The 19,896-nt window shown below is 41.9% G+C and overlaps 1 protein-coding gene across 1 annotated transcript in view; it reads left to right on the forward strand.

Annotated features, from left to right (window-relative positions):
• Positions 1–6,063, forward strand: part of JPT2 (Jupiter microtubule associated homolog 2) — a 72,930-nt gene extending 66,867 nt beyond the window's left edge. Inside the window, exon 5 of the mRNA XM_053694671.1 lies at positions 5,378–6,063. Coding sequence (XP_053550646.1) covers positions 5,378–5,664 — 287 coding nt within the window. The 3' untranslated portion in view covers positions 5,665–6,063. The remainder of the gene's footprint in view (positions 1–5,377) is intronic.
• The last annotated feature ends 13,833 nt before the right edge of the window (positions 6,064–19,896 follow it).

Genomic DNA, 19,896 nt, shown 5'->3' on the forward strand with positions numbered 1-19,896 from the left:
GAAGTTATTTGTCTTTACCTGGGGTATAGTCTGTTTTTTTTTTTTTTTTTTTTCCCTCCTTCAAATTGACTGTTTTTCTTTTAATTTTGCGGGCAAAATTAGGCTCGCAAAATGCCGTTATTTATTGCGTCATTCTTGGCGCGAGAATTTTTTTTGGCTCAAAGGTATGTCTTTGACGCAAGTTTGTCATTTCCGGCGTCTTAGTTGACACCAGGTTTCCTTGCACGAGGTTGTGTCTTTGATGACGCGAGTTGCCTAATTTCCGGATGTTTGCGGCAAAAAAAATTCAACTTCCTTTTGCGTTGTGCGTCATACTTGGCGCCAAAAAATTTTGTTTCTTTTTTCACCTCACTTCCTATATGCCTCTTGCCTTCTATATACTCAGACGGCTATGCTGTTTGCATTTGTTCCCATTTCTGAAACTGCCATATAAGGAAATTGTAAATTTTGCTTTAATGTCGTTTTTTCTTTTACATTTTGCAAGATGTCTCAATCTGATCCTGTCTCAGAAGCAGCTGTTGGAGCCCTGCTGCCTGATCACAGTTCTAACAAAGCTAAGTGTATCTGTTGTAAATTAGCTGAGATTATATCTCCATCTGTAGTATGTAACAGTTGTCATAAGCTTTTGCACGCAGAAAACGTTTCCATCAGTACTAGTACAGTTTCTGTTGTTCCTTCAACATCTAATGTACATGATATCCCTGTTTATATGAAAAATTATATTGCTGATGCGATACAGAAGGCTTTGTCTAGTATTCCGCCTTCTAATAAACGTAAAAGGTCTCTTAAAATTTCTCATAAAATTGATGAAATTTCTTATGACCGACAACATACTGAAATATTCTCCTCTGATGAGAATCTCTCTGATTCAGAATATCCTACCTCAGAAATTGACACTGACAAATCTACTTATCTTTTCAAGATTGAGTATATTTGTTCCTTGTTAAAAGAGGTGTTGGTTACTTTGGATATTGAGGAGTCTAGTCCTCTTGATATCAAAACTAGTAAACTTTTAAATTCTGTTTATAAACCTCCTGTGGTTACCCTGAGGTTTTTCCAGTTCTTGGTGCTATTTCTTTTGTGATTGCTAAGGAATGGGTTAAGCCTGGTAATTCTTTCATTCCTTCTTCTAGGTTTAAAAAGTTGTACCCTTTGCCAGCGGCTAGATTAGAGTTTTGGGAAAAAATCCCCAAAGTTGATGGGGCTATTTCTACTCTTGCAAAACGTACTACTATTCCTATGGAAGACAGTACTTCTTTTAAAGATCCTTTAAATCGGAAACTTGAATCTTATCTAAGGAAAGCTTATTTTATATTCTGGCTATCTTCTCAGGTCTGCCATTGCTATGGCTGATGTTGAGGCTGCATCAACCTTTTGGTTGGATATCTTAGCATAACAGGAAACAGATCCTGATTTGTCTAGCATTGTTCATTTGCTTCAACATGCTAATCATTTTATCTGTGATGCTATTTTTGATCTCTTGTAGAGAGGTCTAGGGTACTATTCAAACCTTTTTGTGGTCCCAAAGAAGGAGGGCACCTTTCGCCCAATTCTGGACCTCAAATGTTTAAACAAATTTTTGATTGTTCCTTTGTTCAAAATGTAAACGATCAGATCTATTCTGCCCCTAGTTCAAGAGGGACAGTTCATAACCACAATAGACTTGAAGGATGCCTACCTTCATGTACCAATCCACAGGGAACATTTCAGGTTCCTAAGATTTGTGTTTCTGGACCAACACTTCCAGTTTGTAGGCCTTCCCTTTGGTCTCCCGACGGCCCCGAAAGTCTTCTCTAAGGTTCTGGGGGCACTTCTTGCAGTAGTCCGATCCAGAGGCATTGCTGTGGCGCCCGATCTGGACATCCTAGTCCAGGCGCCGCCATTAAGTCTTGCAGAGGAACAATCAAGGGCTCTTCTTCATGGATGGAAGATAAATTCAGGAAAGAGTTCCCTGGTTCCCAGAAACAGGGTAGAATTCCTGGGCATGATAATAGACTCTTTCTATGAAGATATTTCTCACAGATCAGCGACGCACTAAAATAGCGTCCACCTGTCTTGCCCTTCAGGCCACTTCCAGACCCTTTGTGGCTGTGTTTGGAGGTGATTGGGTTCATGGTATCCAGCATCAATGTCATTCCATTCGCCAAGTTCCACCTCAGACCTCTTTAACTGTGTATGTTGAAGTGAAACAGCGATCACTCAGATCTATCCCAACAGATTTCTCTGGACGATTGGACGAGGGAATCCCTCTCTTGGTGGATCCATCCGGAACAACTGTCCCAAAGGACGTCCTTCCTGAGACCGTCCTGGGAGATTGCGACCACGGAAGCGAGTCTGGCAGGATGGGTAGCTTATTGGGCTGCCCGGATGGCACAGGGAAGGTGGACTTGAGAGGACTCCCGATCAATATTCTGGAACTTCGAGTGATCCACAATGCTCTGAAGGCTTGGCCTCTCCTGGGGTCGTTCAGGTTCCATACAGACATTACCTCGGTGGCCTAAATCAACCATCAGGGGGTGACGAGAAGCTCTCTAACAATGGCGGAGGTATCTCAGATATTGGTATGGGCAGCGTCCCACAACTGCTCACAGCAATCCACATTCCGGGTGTGGACAACTGGGGAGTGGATTTTCTCAGCAGACAGTCCTTAAATCCGGGGAATGCTCTCTCCACCCGAGCTGTTTGCAGAGCTCTGTCACAGATGGGGGATGCCGGAGATGGATCTCATGGCGTCCAGACTCAATTGCAAGCTACCAAAATATGGGTTGCGGTCCAGGGATCCCCAGGCAGAGCTGATCGATGCCTTGGGGGTTCAACCTAGTTTATATTTTTCCACCGTTGCCACTTCTACCTTGTGTAGTGGCTCGCATCAAGCAGGAGCAAGCTTAGGCTATTCTGATTGCTCCGGCGTGGCCTTGGAGGACGTGGTTTGCGGATGTCATCTTCTCCACCATGGAGGTTACCCTGTTGCAGGGATCTGCTGGTACAAGGGCCCTTCCAACATCAAAATCTAGATTCTCTAAGGCTGACTGCATGGAGATTGAAAGCTTAGTCTTAGCCAAGAGAGGATTTTCTGAGAGAGTGATTGATACTTTTGTTCAGGCCAGGAAGCCGGTCACTCGTTGCATCTTTCATAAGGTGTGGAGGACTTAATTGTCCTGGTGTGAAAGACATGGATATCCTTGGCACAAGGTGAAGGTATCAAGGATTCTATCCTTTCTCCAGGATGAATTGGAGAAGGGGCTTGCCGCCAGTTCCTTGAAGGGACAGATTTCTGCGTTTATCTGTTTTGTTGCACAAGAGTCTTGCAGAGCTTCCTGATATACAGTCTTTTGTTCAGGCTCTGTCCAAAATCTGGCCTGTTTTTAGACATTCTGCTCCACCCTGGAGCTTGAACTTGGTTCTTAAGGTGTTGCACAGGGTTCCATTTGAACCAATGCACTCTACTGATATTAAGATTCTAAGGTTCTTTTCCTGTTGGCGATGCATCGGCTCGCAGAGTATCTAAATTGGCGGCCTTGCAATGTGAGCCTCCTTATCTGGTTTTTCACGCTGATAAGGCTGTTCTTCGCACTGGTTTGGGTTTTCTTCCCAAAGATGTGTCTAACGGTAACATCAATCAGGAAATAGTTGTTCCTCCTTTGTGTCCTAACCCTTCTTTCTCTGCGGAGAGGTTACTTCATAATTTGGATGTGGTTCGGGCCTTGAAGTTTTATCTTCAGGCTGCGAAGGATTTCAGACAGACTACCTCTCTCTTTTTGTAGTGTATTCAGGGAAACGAAAGGGGCAGAAGGCCTCTTCAACTTTTGTCCGTTTTGGTTGAGGAGCATGATTCACTTGGCTTATGAGACAGCTGGACATAAACCTCCTTAGAGGATTACGGCTCATTCAACTAGAGCTGTGAATTCTTCTTGGGCCTTTAAGAATGATTCCTCTATGCAGCAGATTTGTAAGGCGGCTACCTGATCCCGCTTACATACTTTTTACAAGGTTTTACAAATGTTAAGTTTTTTTTTCTTCATCAGAAGCTGTTTTTGGGAGAGAGATTTTGCAGGCTGTGGTGCCCTCATAATAGGGTCCATCTCCCTTTTACCCTCCCGTTTATTAACTCAGTGTCCTCTAGAGCTTGGGTATTTGTTTCCCACAAGTAATGAATGAAGCCGTGGACTCTCATCCCCTTTAGATAGAAAACATAAATTATGCTTGCCTGATAATTTAATTTCCATCGTGGGGAGGAGAGTCAACGGCTCCTGCCCTTTTATCCGGTTGGCGGACCTAAATTTAGTTTTGTTCTTCTGGCACCATTTATACCCTGATATTTCTCCTACTGTTCCTTGTTCCCTCGGCAGAATGACTGGGGGAAGTATTTACTTATATTTGCCATGAGTCAGGTCTATGTGTATTTCCCTTTGCAGTCTGGCAGTTTCATTTTGGGAATCATGTTTTAGGAAGTTTGTCTTACCTGGAGTATAGTCTTTTTTTTTTTCCCAATTTGACTTGTTTTTTCTTTTAAAACGTGCGGGCAAATTAGGCTCACAAGGGCGCAAAATGCTGTTATTTATTGCATCATTCTTGGCGTGAGAATTTTTGGCGCGACTGCGTCTATGATGGCGCAAAGTTATGACGCAAGTTGCGTCATTTCCGGATTTTTATTTTACCCCACTTCCTATATGCTCCTTGCCGCCTTTATGCTCAGGATATGCTATTTCACTTAAAATTACACAAGGCATCTATGTGTAACCACCAATCAGCAACTACTTAGCCTATCCAGATATGCTTTTCAGCAAGGGATATCAAGATAATTAGGCAAATTAGATAATAGAAGTAAATAAGAAAGTTGTTTAAAATGGTATGCTCTTTCTAAATCATGAAATTTGGGTTTCATGTCCCTTTAAAGAAAAAATGTAGGTTTAGTGTCCCTTTAATAGATATTTTTCTCTGTATCCTGTTTCTCTGTGTACCTATAGTTTGGTTTGTCGCCAGACCAATAAACCCTCCTATACAGGGATTTCTGATGCTTTATATAAACCCAATTGCCTAGACTAACTTCCTGTTTTATATGTCGTAAACAGGATTTTTATACTTTAGTTTGGAGCATCAAATTTTGTTGGGTAGTTCTGTGGCATGATACCTTAATGCTCCTGTGCTTTCGAAATTATTTATGAATTTTAGTGCATTTCTCTTCTGCATTATCTTCACTTGTTCACAGTTAAATATAGAGATGGGTTTGGCAGCAGGAGATGGATGAACCTAGTTAGAAATAATGTTCTATTCTGCTCCCTTCTGCTGTCTCAAAACAAAGAATGTTTGTATTCTTTATAAAATTTTAGGGAAAAAAAACGGTTACTGACAATCATTCCTTTTTATTTTTCTTTAGTAAAAGCTGACGCACCAGCTGCTGTACCTAAGGAAGAGAAGACTCCGGTTGCCAAGGAAGAGAAGATTCCAGTTTCCAAAGAAGAGAAGACTCCGGTTGTCCCGGTCGCCAAGGAAGAGAAGACTCCAGTTGCCAAAAAAGAGAAGACTCCAATTGCCAAGGAAGAGAAGGTTGCAGTACCAGATCCTGCTCTGGCTGCTCATGAGCCTCATCTTGGCCCAAAGCCACGGTCGCACAACAGAGTCCTGAACCCACCTGGGGGCAAATCTAGCATCACTTTTTACTAACAGCGCCAGTGTAATGGAGCCAGCAGGGAGATCTTCAAGGAAACAAATACAGATACATTCTTATCCAAAGTATATAAATATTAAATCAACAGGTAATTCAGATCACTTCTGCGGCGCAATCTTATTCAGTAACTAATTCAGCTAACTCTATGTGATTAAATACAGGCTTTTCATGTAAACCGTATCATATAACTTACATCGGATAGCCTAATTTGTCTAAAATTGTTTTACCAATGTACCTAAATTATAGACAATAGTGATGCTGCTAAACCTCTACATATGTTGGTTTCAGTCCACTTTTATTCTTATAGACAAATCTTAAGTACCCATATAATTTAAATTTAGCTGGAATGCATCTTCATTTGCAGAAAAATAAATCTCTCCCTGCTTTCTCCATTATTAGCGGTTTCTTTGTTGCCTTCAGACCATTTTGGCTTTGTCAGAGGGTCTTCAGCACAATGTGCACCAAATAGGTTCTCTTATTCATCTCCCTGGGTTGCTGAGGAACTTTAGGTATGTCTGAGTATTTGATATACACCCTTGCTCAAATACAGTGCAGTAGCTGTTCACTAAGGGCCCAATGATCTAAACTTTGCAATTTCAGACGTGGATTTTCTTACCGACCCTCGCAGGGTCTGCCCTGGTTGAATTATCGTACAAAAGGGGCAGTCCCTGCGAGTGGTGAGATTTATCCTATTAAAAGTAATGGAGCTCTCTGGAAAGGGACACTTTGCACCATTGTTGCGAAGTGAGCAGGGGGCCCACTTTAAAAATTAAATCCTGCAGCCAATATAAATCACATTGTGCTGCTTTCTCTGTATAGCAGCCTACAATCCCCTATATTTTTGTATGCACATGTTTTTTTTCTATTTGGGTTAAAAGAATTTTCAGTGTGTTGAGAAAAAATTTGTCACCTTTTAGTTGGTAAGAAAAAACTGAGATCTGTAGTGCGAAAATCATTACAGAATTACGCTGGGATTAGAGAAACAATTTCAAATACACCCATGTTCAGCCCAATTTACGAAAAAACAATTAAGCTTTGTATTTTGTACTTATAAGTACAAATTTCGAAGTGATTTTTGCACACCCAGTGTACTTAAATTAGGATTTACGCCGTGCATAGTTAATATGGTTTATTCCTGTGTAATTTATCTACAAAATTTAAGGTTTTGATAAAATACGATTTTTGGTGAACAATTTTTTTTTTTAAAGATTTTTGATGCACCTTAAAGGGATATGAAACCCAAACTTCTTTGTTTCATGATTCAGATATAACATGCTATTTTAAGCAACTTTCTAATTTACTCCTATTAATTTACTCTCTTGGTGTCTTTATATGTAAGCCAGACCATTTTTGGTTCAGAACCTGGGCAGCGTTTGCTGATTGGTGGCTGCTATCCAGATGCTAAACCTAAAATGGGCTGGCTCCTAAGCTTACATTCCTGCTTTTTCAAATAGATACCAAGAGAATGAAGAAAATTTGATAATAGGAGTAAATTAAAAGGTTGCTTGAAATTGCATGCTCTGTCTTTATCGTGAAAGAGAAAAAAAAAATAATAATATCCCTTTAACAATACAATTATTCGCTGCTTATTTTTGTGACTGGTTCAATTATTTGTTTTGTATGATGTTTCAAATATGAATTGTACTGGGCACTATTCATATAAAATGCAGTGTACGCTCCTTAGCGAGACACTATAGATCATTCCACCAGGGAAATAGATGGACTGGCGAGCATTATTTAATAATAAACAAAAGTTTAGAAGTGCGCTTTAGGAACTAATACCAAGCACCTCTCTAAGAGACACTATCCCTAAAGAGTGTCAGAATATAGTGAAAGTGGATTGTTAAGCTTTTTACGGCTTACAGATAGAGAGGGCGCCTAGGGCTAAAGGTATCAAACACCAATGAGCATTATTTAATAATCTCGCCAGCCCAGAGACCTTTTATATCATCGGGCCCTAAGAGAGGTTCTAATAAAGCTTCTCTGATGAGGCATGCCATCAGATCATATTTACTGAAGACTGCGCTCTCTTGAATTTAGAAGGGGGGGAAAAAACGCATCTTCCTGAAATGTTTATTAGGCAAGACTGAACATTTTAAGATTTGTTACCTTTCTGTTCTTTATTCTGTCATAGAAAGTGCTTACAGCTAGTAAATAAGCTACCAGGAATTTCCAAAAGAAGGCCATTAACTTATCCCCACAAACTACTGAGCTACATGGATTTATTTTGCATTGTACAAGAGTAGTTTTTCGTTTTTACCCCCCACAAATAAACCATTATTGTCCTGTTTGGTGTATTACTGTACACATATGGAACTGTGGCAGTTATCGGCCAATCAGCAACTGATCTTCAGTTGTGCATTTCTTTTAGTTTTAGTACAAATTTAAACAGCTTTTAAGTAACGTAATGTTTTAGACCTGAAACCCAATATTCTTTCTAATTTACTTATATTATCTAATTTGCTTCATTCTTGGCTGAAAGCCTATAGCAAAAGGCATGTATCGGCAGCTTCTGAGCCTACCTAGGTATACCTTTCAACAAAGGATATAAACAGAATGAAACAAATTGGATAATAGAAGTACATTGGAAAGCTATGTAACGTGATACTGAAATAAATTTGGGTTTATTTTCGGCTATCAGCAAAACCTGCGCTTTTACAGGGCCAAACAAAAATCACTTAAGGGCACGCAACATACACTTACAGGGTATGTCTGTGTCATTAAGTGGTTAATATGCTCAATTGATGTCTTCATGTGCATTAGACACATTTCGGTATCAAATACTTTGTATTTGGTCTCTTATTTAGCACATTTAATAATAATAATGGATGTTTCCCCTCAAAATTCAGGCTTTTTAATGATCATCCATTCTATCTAAGCTAGTTTTAGTTCAGTACTCAAGAACTATTTATTTTTTAATTCATTTAACTGCAACTGCTCTTAATGGTTCTAGAGAAATGTATTTTATGACTGTAAATTTGTTTTCATTGGTTTGTCTTCTATCTCTTTTCTTTGTGTGTCAAACTTCATGCTGTAGACTTTGCTGTAAAAGGAAATCTTTCTCACCAGCAGTGTACCGTTGCAATAATGCAGCACACAAGATGTTACACATTATAGATGTGTATTATTTGGACAGCTGGATTTTTATGATCGTTTACCGACTATGGGAAAAAAGACATACAAAGAATGTTTCAAGATTTGCCTGAAACTAGCAAGTGCCAATATAAATGTGTAATTTCAGCTACGGAATGTGAATTTTATTCTACAAATCACAAATGCTGTAAAAAAAAACATGAATCTGCTCTAACATGGCTGCTATTTCTTTAAACCAAATGTACTACCCCCCCCAGAAAAACATTGTTTTGTTTTTAATGGGCGCCACATATGATTGTCACCTCGGCCATGTTTTCCTGGACACTTATGAGTTACGCATGCTGCAGGGTAAGCAGAGAGGAACATGTATTGTGCTGTTTATCAGCACTATTTATGTAATGTTTAGAGGCATTTTACATGTTCCCTATTGGTATAGGGGGCGCAGGTCCTGGAGTATCCTTCAGCTCAGGTAAAGACCTACGCCTGATTGCGGCATCCTCCAATGTGGAAAAGCCTTTGATACTAGGAATAGAGATCCATTTGTTTATATGTAAAAGCAGTATGCTCACTCGGATTAAAATCCAAATTTAACGATGTGGAGAAAGTAGAAGTGCTTCATATAAAAGAATAAAAAACGCTTTCTTATGTAGCTCAACGCGTTTCAATGATCCAAGTCTTTTTTTAAAAGCATTAAAAAAGATGACTTGGATCGTTGAAATAAATTGAGCTACATAAGAATAAAGGTGTTTTTGTTCTTTCATATGAAGCATTTCTACTTTCTCCACATAGTTAAATTTGGATTTTAATCCGAGTATATTGTGTGTGTGTATGTATATGTATATATATATATATATATATATATATATATATATATATATATATATATTTCACTTTGTATATATACACAAATGCATCTCTATTCCTAGTTTCAGAAAGGCTTTTCCACATTGGAGGATCCAACAGTCAGACGAAGGTCTTTACCTGAGCTGAAGGATACTCCAGGACCTGCACCCCCTATACCAATAACCATCCATAATACAGTTCCATTTGGGAGAGACTGTGGGAAGCCTGCGGTTCACCCTTTTGAGGAGAGTATTGTTCTTATCTGTATATACAACTTTCTCCAACATAGGTGTGTCCGGTCCACGGCGTCATCCTTACTTGTGGGATATTCTCCTCCCCAACAGGAAATGGCAAAGAGCCCAGCAAAGCTGGTCACATGATCCCTCCTAGGCTCCGCCTACCCCAGTCATTCTCTTTGCCGTTGTACAGGCAACATCTCCACGGAGATGGCTTAGAGTTTTTTAGTGTTTAACTGTAGTTTTTATTATTCAATCAAGAGTTTGTTATTTTAAAATAGTGCTGGTATGTACTATTTACTCTGAAACAGAAAAGAGATGAAGATTTCTGTTTGTATGAGGAAAATGATTTTAGCAACCGTCACTAAAATCCATGGCTGTTCCACACAGGACTGTTGAGAGGAATTAACTTCAGTTGGGGGAACAGTGAGCAGTCTTTTGCTGCTTGAGGTATGACACATTCTAACAAGACGATGTAATGCTGGAAGCTGTCATTTTCCCTATGGGATCCGGTAAGCCATTTTTATTCACACAGTAAATAAGGGCTTCACAAGGGCTTATTAAGACTGTAGACATTTTCTGGGCTAAATCGATCATATTTACACATATTTAGCCTTGAGGAATCATTTAATCTGGGTATTTTTTGTAAAATAATATCGGCAGGCACTGTTTTAGATACTTTATTCTATTGGGGCTTTCCCTAATCATAGTCAGAGCCTCATTTTCGCGCCGGTATGGCGCACTTGTTTTTGAGAACAGCAAAACCTAATTTTCGTCCCTTTCGCAGAAACGGACCAGCCCCAAGTGCTACGTCCTCTAAGCAGGAGGGTAATACTTCTCAAGCCAATCCAGCCTGGAGACCAAGGCAAGGCTGGAACAAAGGAAAGCAGGCCAAGAAACCTGCCACTGCTCCCAAGACAGCATGAGATGCGGGCCCCCGATCCGGGACCGGATTTGGTGGGGGGCAGACTCTCTCTTCACTCAGGCTTGGGCAAGAGATGTTCTGGATCCTTGGGCGCTAGAAATAGTCTTCCAAGGTTATCTTCTGGAAGTGATTCATCCTGTTCCATTAAAAGAACGAGGGATGGGGTTCTACTCCAATCTGTTTGTAGTTCCCAAAAAAGAGGGAACGTTCAGACCAATCTTAGATCTCAAGATCCTAAACAAGTTTCTCAAGGTTCCATCGTCCAAAATGGAAACCATTCGAACAATCCTTCCATCCAGGAAGGTCAATTCTTGACCACGGTGGATTTAAAGGATGCGTATCTACATATTCCTGTCCACAAGGAACATCATCGGTTCCTAAGGTTCGCATTCCTGGACAAGCATTACCAGTTCGTGGCGCTTCCTTTCGGATTAGCCACTGTTCCAAGGATTTTCACAAAGGTACTAGGGTCCCTTCTGGCGGTGCTAAGACCAAGGGGCATTGCTGTAGTACCTTACTTGGACGACATTCTGATTCAAGCGTCGTCCCTTCCTCAAGCAAAGGCTCACACGGACATAGTCCTGGCCTTTCTCGGATCTCACGGATGGTAAGTGAACGTGGAAAAGAGTTCTCTATCTCCGTCGACAAGAGTTCCCTTCTTGGGAACAATAATAGACTCCTTAGAAATGAGGATTTTTCTGACAGAGACCAGAAAAACAAAACTTCTAAACTCTTGTCGGATACTTCCTTCCGTTCCTCTTCCTTCCATAGCGCAGTACATGGAAGTGATAGGTTTGATGGTAGCGGCAATGGACATAGTTCCTTTTGCGCGCATTCATCTAAGACCATTTCAATTGTGTATGCTCAGTCAGTGGAATGGGGACTATACAGACTTGTCTCCGAAGATACAAGTAAATCAGAGGACCAGAGACTCACTCCGTTGGTGGCTGTCCCTGGACAACCTGTCGCAAGGGGTGACCTCCCGCAGACCAGAGTGGGTCATTGTCACGACCGACGCCAGTCTGATGGGCTGGGGCGCGGTCTGGGGATCCCTGAAAGCTCAGGGTCTTTGGTCTCGGGAAGAATCTCTTCTACCGATAAATATTCTGGAACTGAGAGCGATATTCAATGCTCTCAAGGCTTGGCCTCAGCTAGCGAGGGCCCAGTTCATACGGTTTCAATCAGACAACATGACGACTGTTGCGTACATCAACCATCAGGGGGGAACAAGGAGTTCCCTGGCGATGGAAGAAGTGACCAAAATCATTCAATGGGCGGAGACTCGCTCCTGCCACCTGTCTGCAATCCACATCCCAGGAGTGGAAACTTGGGAAGCGGATTTTCTGATTCGTCAGACATTGCATCCGGGGGTGTGGGAACTCCATCCGGAAATCTTTGCCCAAATCACTCAACTGTGGGGCATTCCAGACATGGATCTGATGGCCTCTCGTCAGAACTTCAAGGTTCCTTGCTACGGGTCCAGATCCAGGGATCCCAAGGCGACTCTAGTAGATGCACTAGTAGCACCTTGGACCTTCAACCTAGCTTATGTATTCCCGCCGTTTCCTCTCATCCCCAGGCTGGTAGCCAGGATCAATCAGGAGAGGGCGTAGGTGATCTTGATAGCTCCTGCGTAACCACGCAGGACTTGGTAGGCAGATCTGGTGAATATGTCATCGGCTCCACCATGGAAGCTACCTTTGAGACGAGACCTTCTTGTTCAAGGTCCGTTCGAACATCCGAATCTGGTCCTACTCCAGCTGACTGCTTGGAGATTGAACGCTTGATCTTATCAAAGCGAGGGTTCTCAGATTCTGTTATTGATACTCTTGTTCAGGCCAGAAAGCCTGTAACTAGAAAAATTTACCACAAAATATGGAAAAAATATATCTGTTGGTGTGAATCTAAAGGATTCCCTTGGGACAAGGTAAAGATTCCTAGGATTCTATCCTTTCTTCAAGAAGGATTGGAGTAAGGATTATCTGCAAGTTCCTTGAAGGGACAGATTTCTGCCTTGTCTGTGTTACTTCACAAAGAGCTGGCAGCTGTGCCAGATGTTCAAGCCTTTGTTCAGGCTCTGGTTAGAATCAAGCCTGTTTACAAACCTTTGACTCCTCCTTGGAGTCTCAACTTAGTTCTTTCAGTTCTTCAGGGGGTTCCGTTTGAACCCTTACATTCCGTTGATATTAAGTTATTATCTTGGAAAGTTTTGTTTTTGGCTGCAATTTCTTCCGCTAGAAGAGTTTCAGAATTATCTGCTCTGCAGTGTTCTCCTCCTTATCTGGTGTTCCATGCAGATAAGGTGGTTTTACGTACTAAACCTGGTTTTCTTCCAAAAGTTGTTTCTAACAAAAACATTAACCGGGAGATAGTCGTGCCTTCTTTGTGTCCGAAACCAGTTTCGAAGAAGGAACGTTTGTTGCACAATTTGGATGTTGTTCGCGCTCTAAAATTCTATTTAGATGCTACAAAGGATTTTAGACAAACATCTTCCTTGTTTGTTGTTTATTCTGGTAACAGGAGAGGTCAAAAAGCAACTTCTACCTCTCTCTCTTTTTGGATTAAAAGCATCATCAGATTGGCTTACGAGACTGCCGGACGGCAGCCTCCTGAAAGAATCACAGCTCATTCCACTAGGGCTGTGGCTTCCACATGGGCCTTCAAGAACGAGGCTTCTGTTGATCAGATATGTAGGGCAGCGACTTGGTCTTCACTGCACACTTTTACCAAATTTTACAAGTTTGATACTTTTGCTTCTTCTGAGGCTATTTTTTGGGAGAAAGGTTTTGCAAGCCGTGGTGCCTTCCATTTAGGTGACCTGATTTGCTCCCTCCCTTCATCCGTGTCCTAAAGCTTTGGTATTGGTTCCCACAAGTAAGGATGACGCCGTGGACCGGACACACCTATGTTGGAGAAAACATAATTTATGTTTACCTGATAAATTACTTTCTCCAACGGTGTGTCCGGTCCACGGCCCGCCCTGGTTTTTTAATCAGGTCTGATAATTTATTTTCTTTAACTACAGTCACCACGGTATCATATGGTTTCTCCTATGCAAATATTCCTCCTTAACGTCGGTCGAATGACTGGGGTAGGCGGAGCCTAGGAGGGATCATGTGACCAGCTTTGCTGGGCTCTTTGCCATTTCCTGTTGGGGAGGAGAATATCCCACAAGTAAGGATGACGCCGTGGACCGGACACACCGTTGGAGAAAGTAATTTATCAGGTAAACATAAATTCTGTTTTTTCTGTGATAACATCGGCCAAAATAGCTTGTATTTTTATATATTTTATGTCGCGTGTTCTGCCCTGCTTACCCTGCAGCATGTGTAACTCATAAGTGTCAAGGAAAACATGGCCGAGGTGGAAACACCTAGCGCTATAGCATAATTTCTTGATGTGAAATGCTGCATTGCAAACTGAGTTGTAGAGGAATTATTTGGCAGTTTCTGTACATGACATCAAGCACCTTTGCAAGTGTATAATCTAGTTTACAGCAAATGGGGTTACTTGCAGCAAATGGGGTTACAACTTAATGCTAGCATTTTTTTTCTACTTTTATTGTAAAATAAATCTGATTGGAACGGTTTTAAAATCTTGTATTTATGTCCAGCTCCTGGCTCTGTCCACATTCATTTTGAAAGCCTCAAACAGTTAATCTTGGCATGCAAGGAACCTTTTTTTATAAACTGAATGTATAGGTTGTTGCCTTCTGGTTATTTAGCAGTAGGAATTGCCCCTTTTTTATTTTATCTTTTGCAATTGTTCAGTTTTCTTGTTACCATCGTGTACCTCTTAATAAACAAATTTATTTTATTTTACATATTGTGTAGTTATTTTGTGGTGTGTGTGAAAATTAGGGTTCCTATAGAAAATAAAATAACGAAGATTATTATTTCTCCTGTTAAGTGTAGTCAGTCCACGGGTCATCCATTACTTATGGGATTATAACTCCTCCCTAACAGGAAGTGCAAGAGGATCACCCAAGCAGAGCTGCTATATAGCTCCTCCCCTCTACGTCATACCCAGTCATTCTCTTGCACCTAACTAATAGATAGGACGTGTGAGAGGACTGTGGTTGTTAAACTTAGTTTTTATTTCTTCAATCAAAAGTTTGTTATTTTAAACAGCACCGGAGTGTGTTGTTTTTTCTCAGGCAGCATTAGAAGAAGAATCTACCTGAGTTTGTGTATGATCTTAGCGGACGTAACTAAGATCCATTTGCTGTTCTCGGCCATTCTGAGGAGCGAGGTAACTTAAGAACAGGGGACAGCGGGCAGGGTTCACCTGCAAGGAGGTATGTTGCAGTATATTATTTTCTAAGGAATGGAATTGACTGAGAAAATACTGCTAATACCGATGTAATGTAAGTGCAGCCTTAAATGCAGTAGTAGCAACTGGTATCAGGCTGATATGTATGTATGTTTACACTGAAGTATTTCTGGGGAATGGCACTTCACTAAGAAAATACTGTATACATATAACTTATAGCCTATTCTGCAGTGAAAGCGACTAGCAGCAGGCTTTTTAATAACATTTCATAATTTTATATTTAAAACGTTTACTGGCATGTTAATCGTTTTTTCTATGAGGTACTTGGTGAAAAATTTTATGGGCATTATTTTTCCACATGGCTGTCGTTTGTTATGAATAAAATCAGTTTACTGAGCTTCCCCACTGTTGTATTATGAGTGGGAGGGGCCTATTTTGGCGCTTTATTGCGCAGTAGAAATTCAGTCACAGTCTTCCTTTTTCTCCCTGCATGATCCAGGACGTCTCTACAGAGCTCAGGGGTCTCCAAAACTAGTTTTGAGGGAGGTAATCACTCACAGCAGACCCGTGAGACTGTGCTTTGACTGTGATAAAAACGTTTATATTTTTAATTGTTATCCGTTTTTGGTATTAAGGGGTTAATCATCCATTTGCTAGTGGGTGCAATCCTTTGCTAACTTAATGCATTTACTGTGAAAATTTGGTTGCTATAACTAATCCGGTTCATTGTTATTTCAACTGTGACAGTTTTGTGTGCTTCTTAAAGGCACATTAACGTTTTTTATATTGCTTGTAAATTTATTTGATTGCTAGTCTAATTGCTAGTTTGTTTAAACATGTCTGACACAGAGGAATCTCTTTGTGCAATATGTTCAAAGGCCAATGTGGAGCCCAATAGAAATTTGTGTACTAATTGCATTAATGCTACTTTAAGTAAAAGCCAATCTGTACATGTCAAGAAAATCTCACCAGACAACGAGGGGGAAGTTATGCCGACTAACTCTCCTCACGTGTCAGTACCTGCATCTCCCGCTCAGGAGGTGCGTGATATTGTGGCGCCAATTACATCAGGGCGGCCCTTACAAATCACTTTGCAAGACATGGCTAATGTTATGACTGAAGTTTTATCTAAATTGCCAGAACTTAGGGGTAAACGCGACCACTCTGGGGTGAGAACAGAGTACGCTGATAATGTTAGAGCCATGTCTGATACTGCGTCACAATTGGCGGAACATGAAGACGGAGAGCTTCATTCTGTGGGTGACGGATCTGATCCAAGTAAACTGGACTCAGACATTTTAAATTTAAGCTTGAGAACCTCAGTGTATTATTAGGGGAGGTATTAGCGGCTCTGAATGATTGTAACACGGTTTTAATCCCAGAGAAATTATGTAGGCTGGATAGATACTATGCGGTACCGGTGTGTACTGACGTTTTTCCTATACCTAAGAGGCTTACAGAGATTATTACCAAGGAGTGGGATAGGCCCGGTGTACCCTTTTCCCCCCCTCCTATATTTAGAAAAATGTTTCCAATAGACGCCACCACACGGGACTTATGGCAGACGGTTCCTAAGGTGGAGGGAGCAGTTTCTACTCTAGCTAAGCGCACCACTATCCCGGTGGAGGATAGCTGTGCTTTTTCAGATCCAATGGATAAAAAGTTAGAGGGTTACCTTAAGAAAATGTTTACTCAACAAGGTTTTATATTACAACCCCTCGCATGCATTGCGCCTGTCACGGCTGCGGCGGCATTCTGGTTTGAGTCTCTAGAAGAGACCATTAGCTCAGTTCCATTGGATGAAATTATAGACAAGCTTAGAGTCCTTAAGCTAGCTAATTCATTTATTTCTGATGCCGTAGTACACTTAACTAAGCTTACGGCTAAGAACTCTGGATTCGCCATTCAGGCGCGCAGAGCGCTGTGGCTTAAATCCTGGTCAGCCGATGTGACTTCTAAATCTAAATTGCTTAACATACCTTTCAAAGGGCAGACATTCGGGCCCGGTTTGAAAGAAATTATCGCTGACATTACTGGAGGTAAGGGCCATGCCCTGCCTCAAGACAGAGCCAAACCAAGGGCTAGACAGTCTAATTTTCGTGCCTTTCGTAACTTCAAGGCAGGAGCAGCATCAACTTCCTCCGCTCCAAAACAGGAAGGAACTGTTGCTCGCTACAGACAGGGCTGGAAACCTAACCAGACCTGGAACAAGGGCAAGCAGGCCAGAAAACCTGCTGCTGCCCCTAAGACAGCATGAAGTGAGGGCCCCCAATCCGGAAACGGATCTAGTGGGGGGCAGACTTTCTCTCTTCGCCCAGGCTTGGGCAAGAGATGTCCAGGATCCCTGGGCGTTAGAGATCATATCTCAGGGATATCTTCTGGACTTCAAAGCTTCTCCTCCAAAAGGGAGATTTCATCTTTCAAGGTTGTCAGCAAACCAGATAAAGAAAGAGGCGTTTCTACGCTGTGTAGAAGATCTTTTACTAATGGGAGTGATCCACCCGGTTCCGCGGTCGGAACACGGACAAGGGTTTTACTCAAATCTGTTTGTGGTTCCCAAGAAAGAAGGAACCTTCAGACCAATCTTGGATTTAAAGATCCTAAACAAATTCCTAAGAGTTCCATCGTTCAAAATGGAAACTATTCGGACAATCTTACCCATGATCCAAAAGGGTCAGTACATGACCACAGTGGATTTAAAGGATGCCTACCTTCACATACCGATTCACAAAGATCATTATCGGCACCTAAGGTTTGCCTTCCTAGACAGGCATTACCAGTTTGTAGCTCTTCCCTTCGGGTTAGCTACTGCTCCAAGAATCTTTACAAAGGTTCTGGGTTCTCTTCTGGCGGTACTAAGACCGCAAGGAATATCGGTAGCTCCGTACCTAGACGACATTCTGATACAAGCGTCAAGTTTCCAAACTGCCAAGTCTCATACAGAGTTAGTACTGGCATTTCTAAGGTCACATGGGTGGAAGGTGAACGAAGAAAAGAGTTCTCTATTGCCACTCACAAGAGTTCCCTTCTTAGGGACTCTTATAGATTCTGTAGAAATGAAAATTTACCTGACAGAGGACAGGTTAACAAAACTCCTAAATGCTTGCCGTGTCCTTCATTCCATTCCACACCCGTCAGTGGCTCAATGCATGGAGGTAATCGGCTTAATGGTAGCGGCAATGGACATAGTACCCTTTGCACGCCTGCATCTCAGACCACTGCAATTGTGCATGCTAAGTCAGTGGAATGGGGATTACTCAGATTTGTCCCCTATGCTGAATCTGGATCAAGAGACCAGAAATTCTCTTCTATGGTGGCTCTCTCGGCCACATCTGTCCAAGGGGATGCCCTTCAGCAGACCAGATTGGACGATTGTAACAACAGACGCCAGCCTGCTAGGTTGGGGCGCTGTCTGGAATTCCCTGAAGACTCAGGGATCATGGACTCAGGAGGAGAGTCTCCTTCCCATAAACATTCTGGAATTAAGAGCAGTTTTCAATGCCCTTCTGGCTTGGCCTCAGTTAGCAACTCTGAGGTTCATCAGGTTTCAGTCGGACAACATCACGACTGTGGCTTACATCAACCATCAGGGAGGGACAAGGAGTTCCCTAGCGATGATGGAAGTCTCAAAGATAATTCACTGGGCAGAGTCTCACTCTTGCCACCTATCAGCGATCCACATCCCAGGCGTGGAGAACTGGGAGGCGGATTTTCTAAGTCGCCAGACTTTTCATCCGGGGGAGTGGGAACTTCATCCGGAGGTCTTTGCCCAAATACTTCGGCGTTGGGGCAAACCAGATCTGGATCTCATGGCGTCTCGCCAGAACGCCAAGCTTCCTTGTTACGGGTCCAGGTCCAGGGACCCGGGAGCGGTTCTGATAGATGCTCTGACAGCACCTTGGGCCTTCAACATGGCTTATGTGTTTCCACCCTTCCCGATGCTTCCTCGATTGATTGCCAGGATCAAACAGGAGAGAGCATCGGTGATTCTAATAGCGCCTGCGTGGCCACGCAGGACCTGGTATGCAGATCTAGTGGACATGTCATCCTGTCCACCTTGGTCTCTGCCTCTGAGACAGGACCTTCTGATTCAGGGTCCTTTCAAACATCAAAATCTAATTTCTCTGAAGCTGACTGCATGGAGATTGAACGCTTGATTTTATCAAAGCGTGGATTTTCGGAGTCAGTAATTGATACCTTAATACAGGCGAGGAAACCTGTTACCAGGAAAATTTACCATAAAATATGGCGTAAATATTTGCATTGGTGCGAATCCAAGAGTTACTCATGGAGTAAGGTTAGGATTCCTAGGATATTGTCTTTTCTACAAGAAGGTTTAGAAAAGGGTTTATCTGCTAGTTCTTTAAAGGGACAGATCTCAGCTCTGTCCATCCTTTTGCACAAACGTCTGTCAGAAGTTCCAGACGTTCAGGCTTTTTGTCAGGCTTTGGCCAGGATTAAGCCTGTGTTTAAGACTGTTGCTCCGCCGTGGAGCTTAAACTTAGTTCTTAACGTTTTACAGGGTGTTCCGTTTGAACCCCTTCATTCCATTGATATCAAGCTGTTATCTTGGAAAGTTCTGTTTTTAATGGCTATTTCCTCGGCTCGAAGAGTCTCTGAGTTATCGGCCTTACATTGTGATTCTCCTTATCTGATTTTTCATTCAGACAAGGTAGTTCTGCGTACTAAACCTGGGTTCTTACCTAAGGTAGTCACTAACAGGAATATCAATCAAGAGATTGTTGTTCCATCATTGTGCCCTAACCCTTCTTCAAAGAAGGAACGACTTCTGCACAATCTGGATGTAGTACGTGCCTTGAAATTTTATTTACAGGCAACTAAAGATTTTCGCCAAACTT

Source organism: Bombina bombina, chromosome 11, assembly GCF_027579735.1.
Source record: "Bombina bombina isolate aBomBom1 chromosome 11, aBomBom1.pri, whole genome shotgun sequence".
NCBI lineage: Eukaryota > Metazoa > Chordata > Amphibia > Anura > Bombinatoridae > Bombina > Bombina bombina.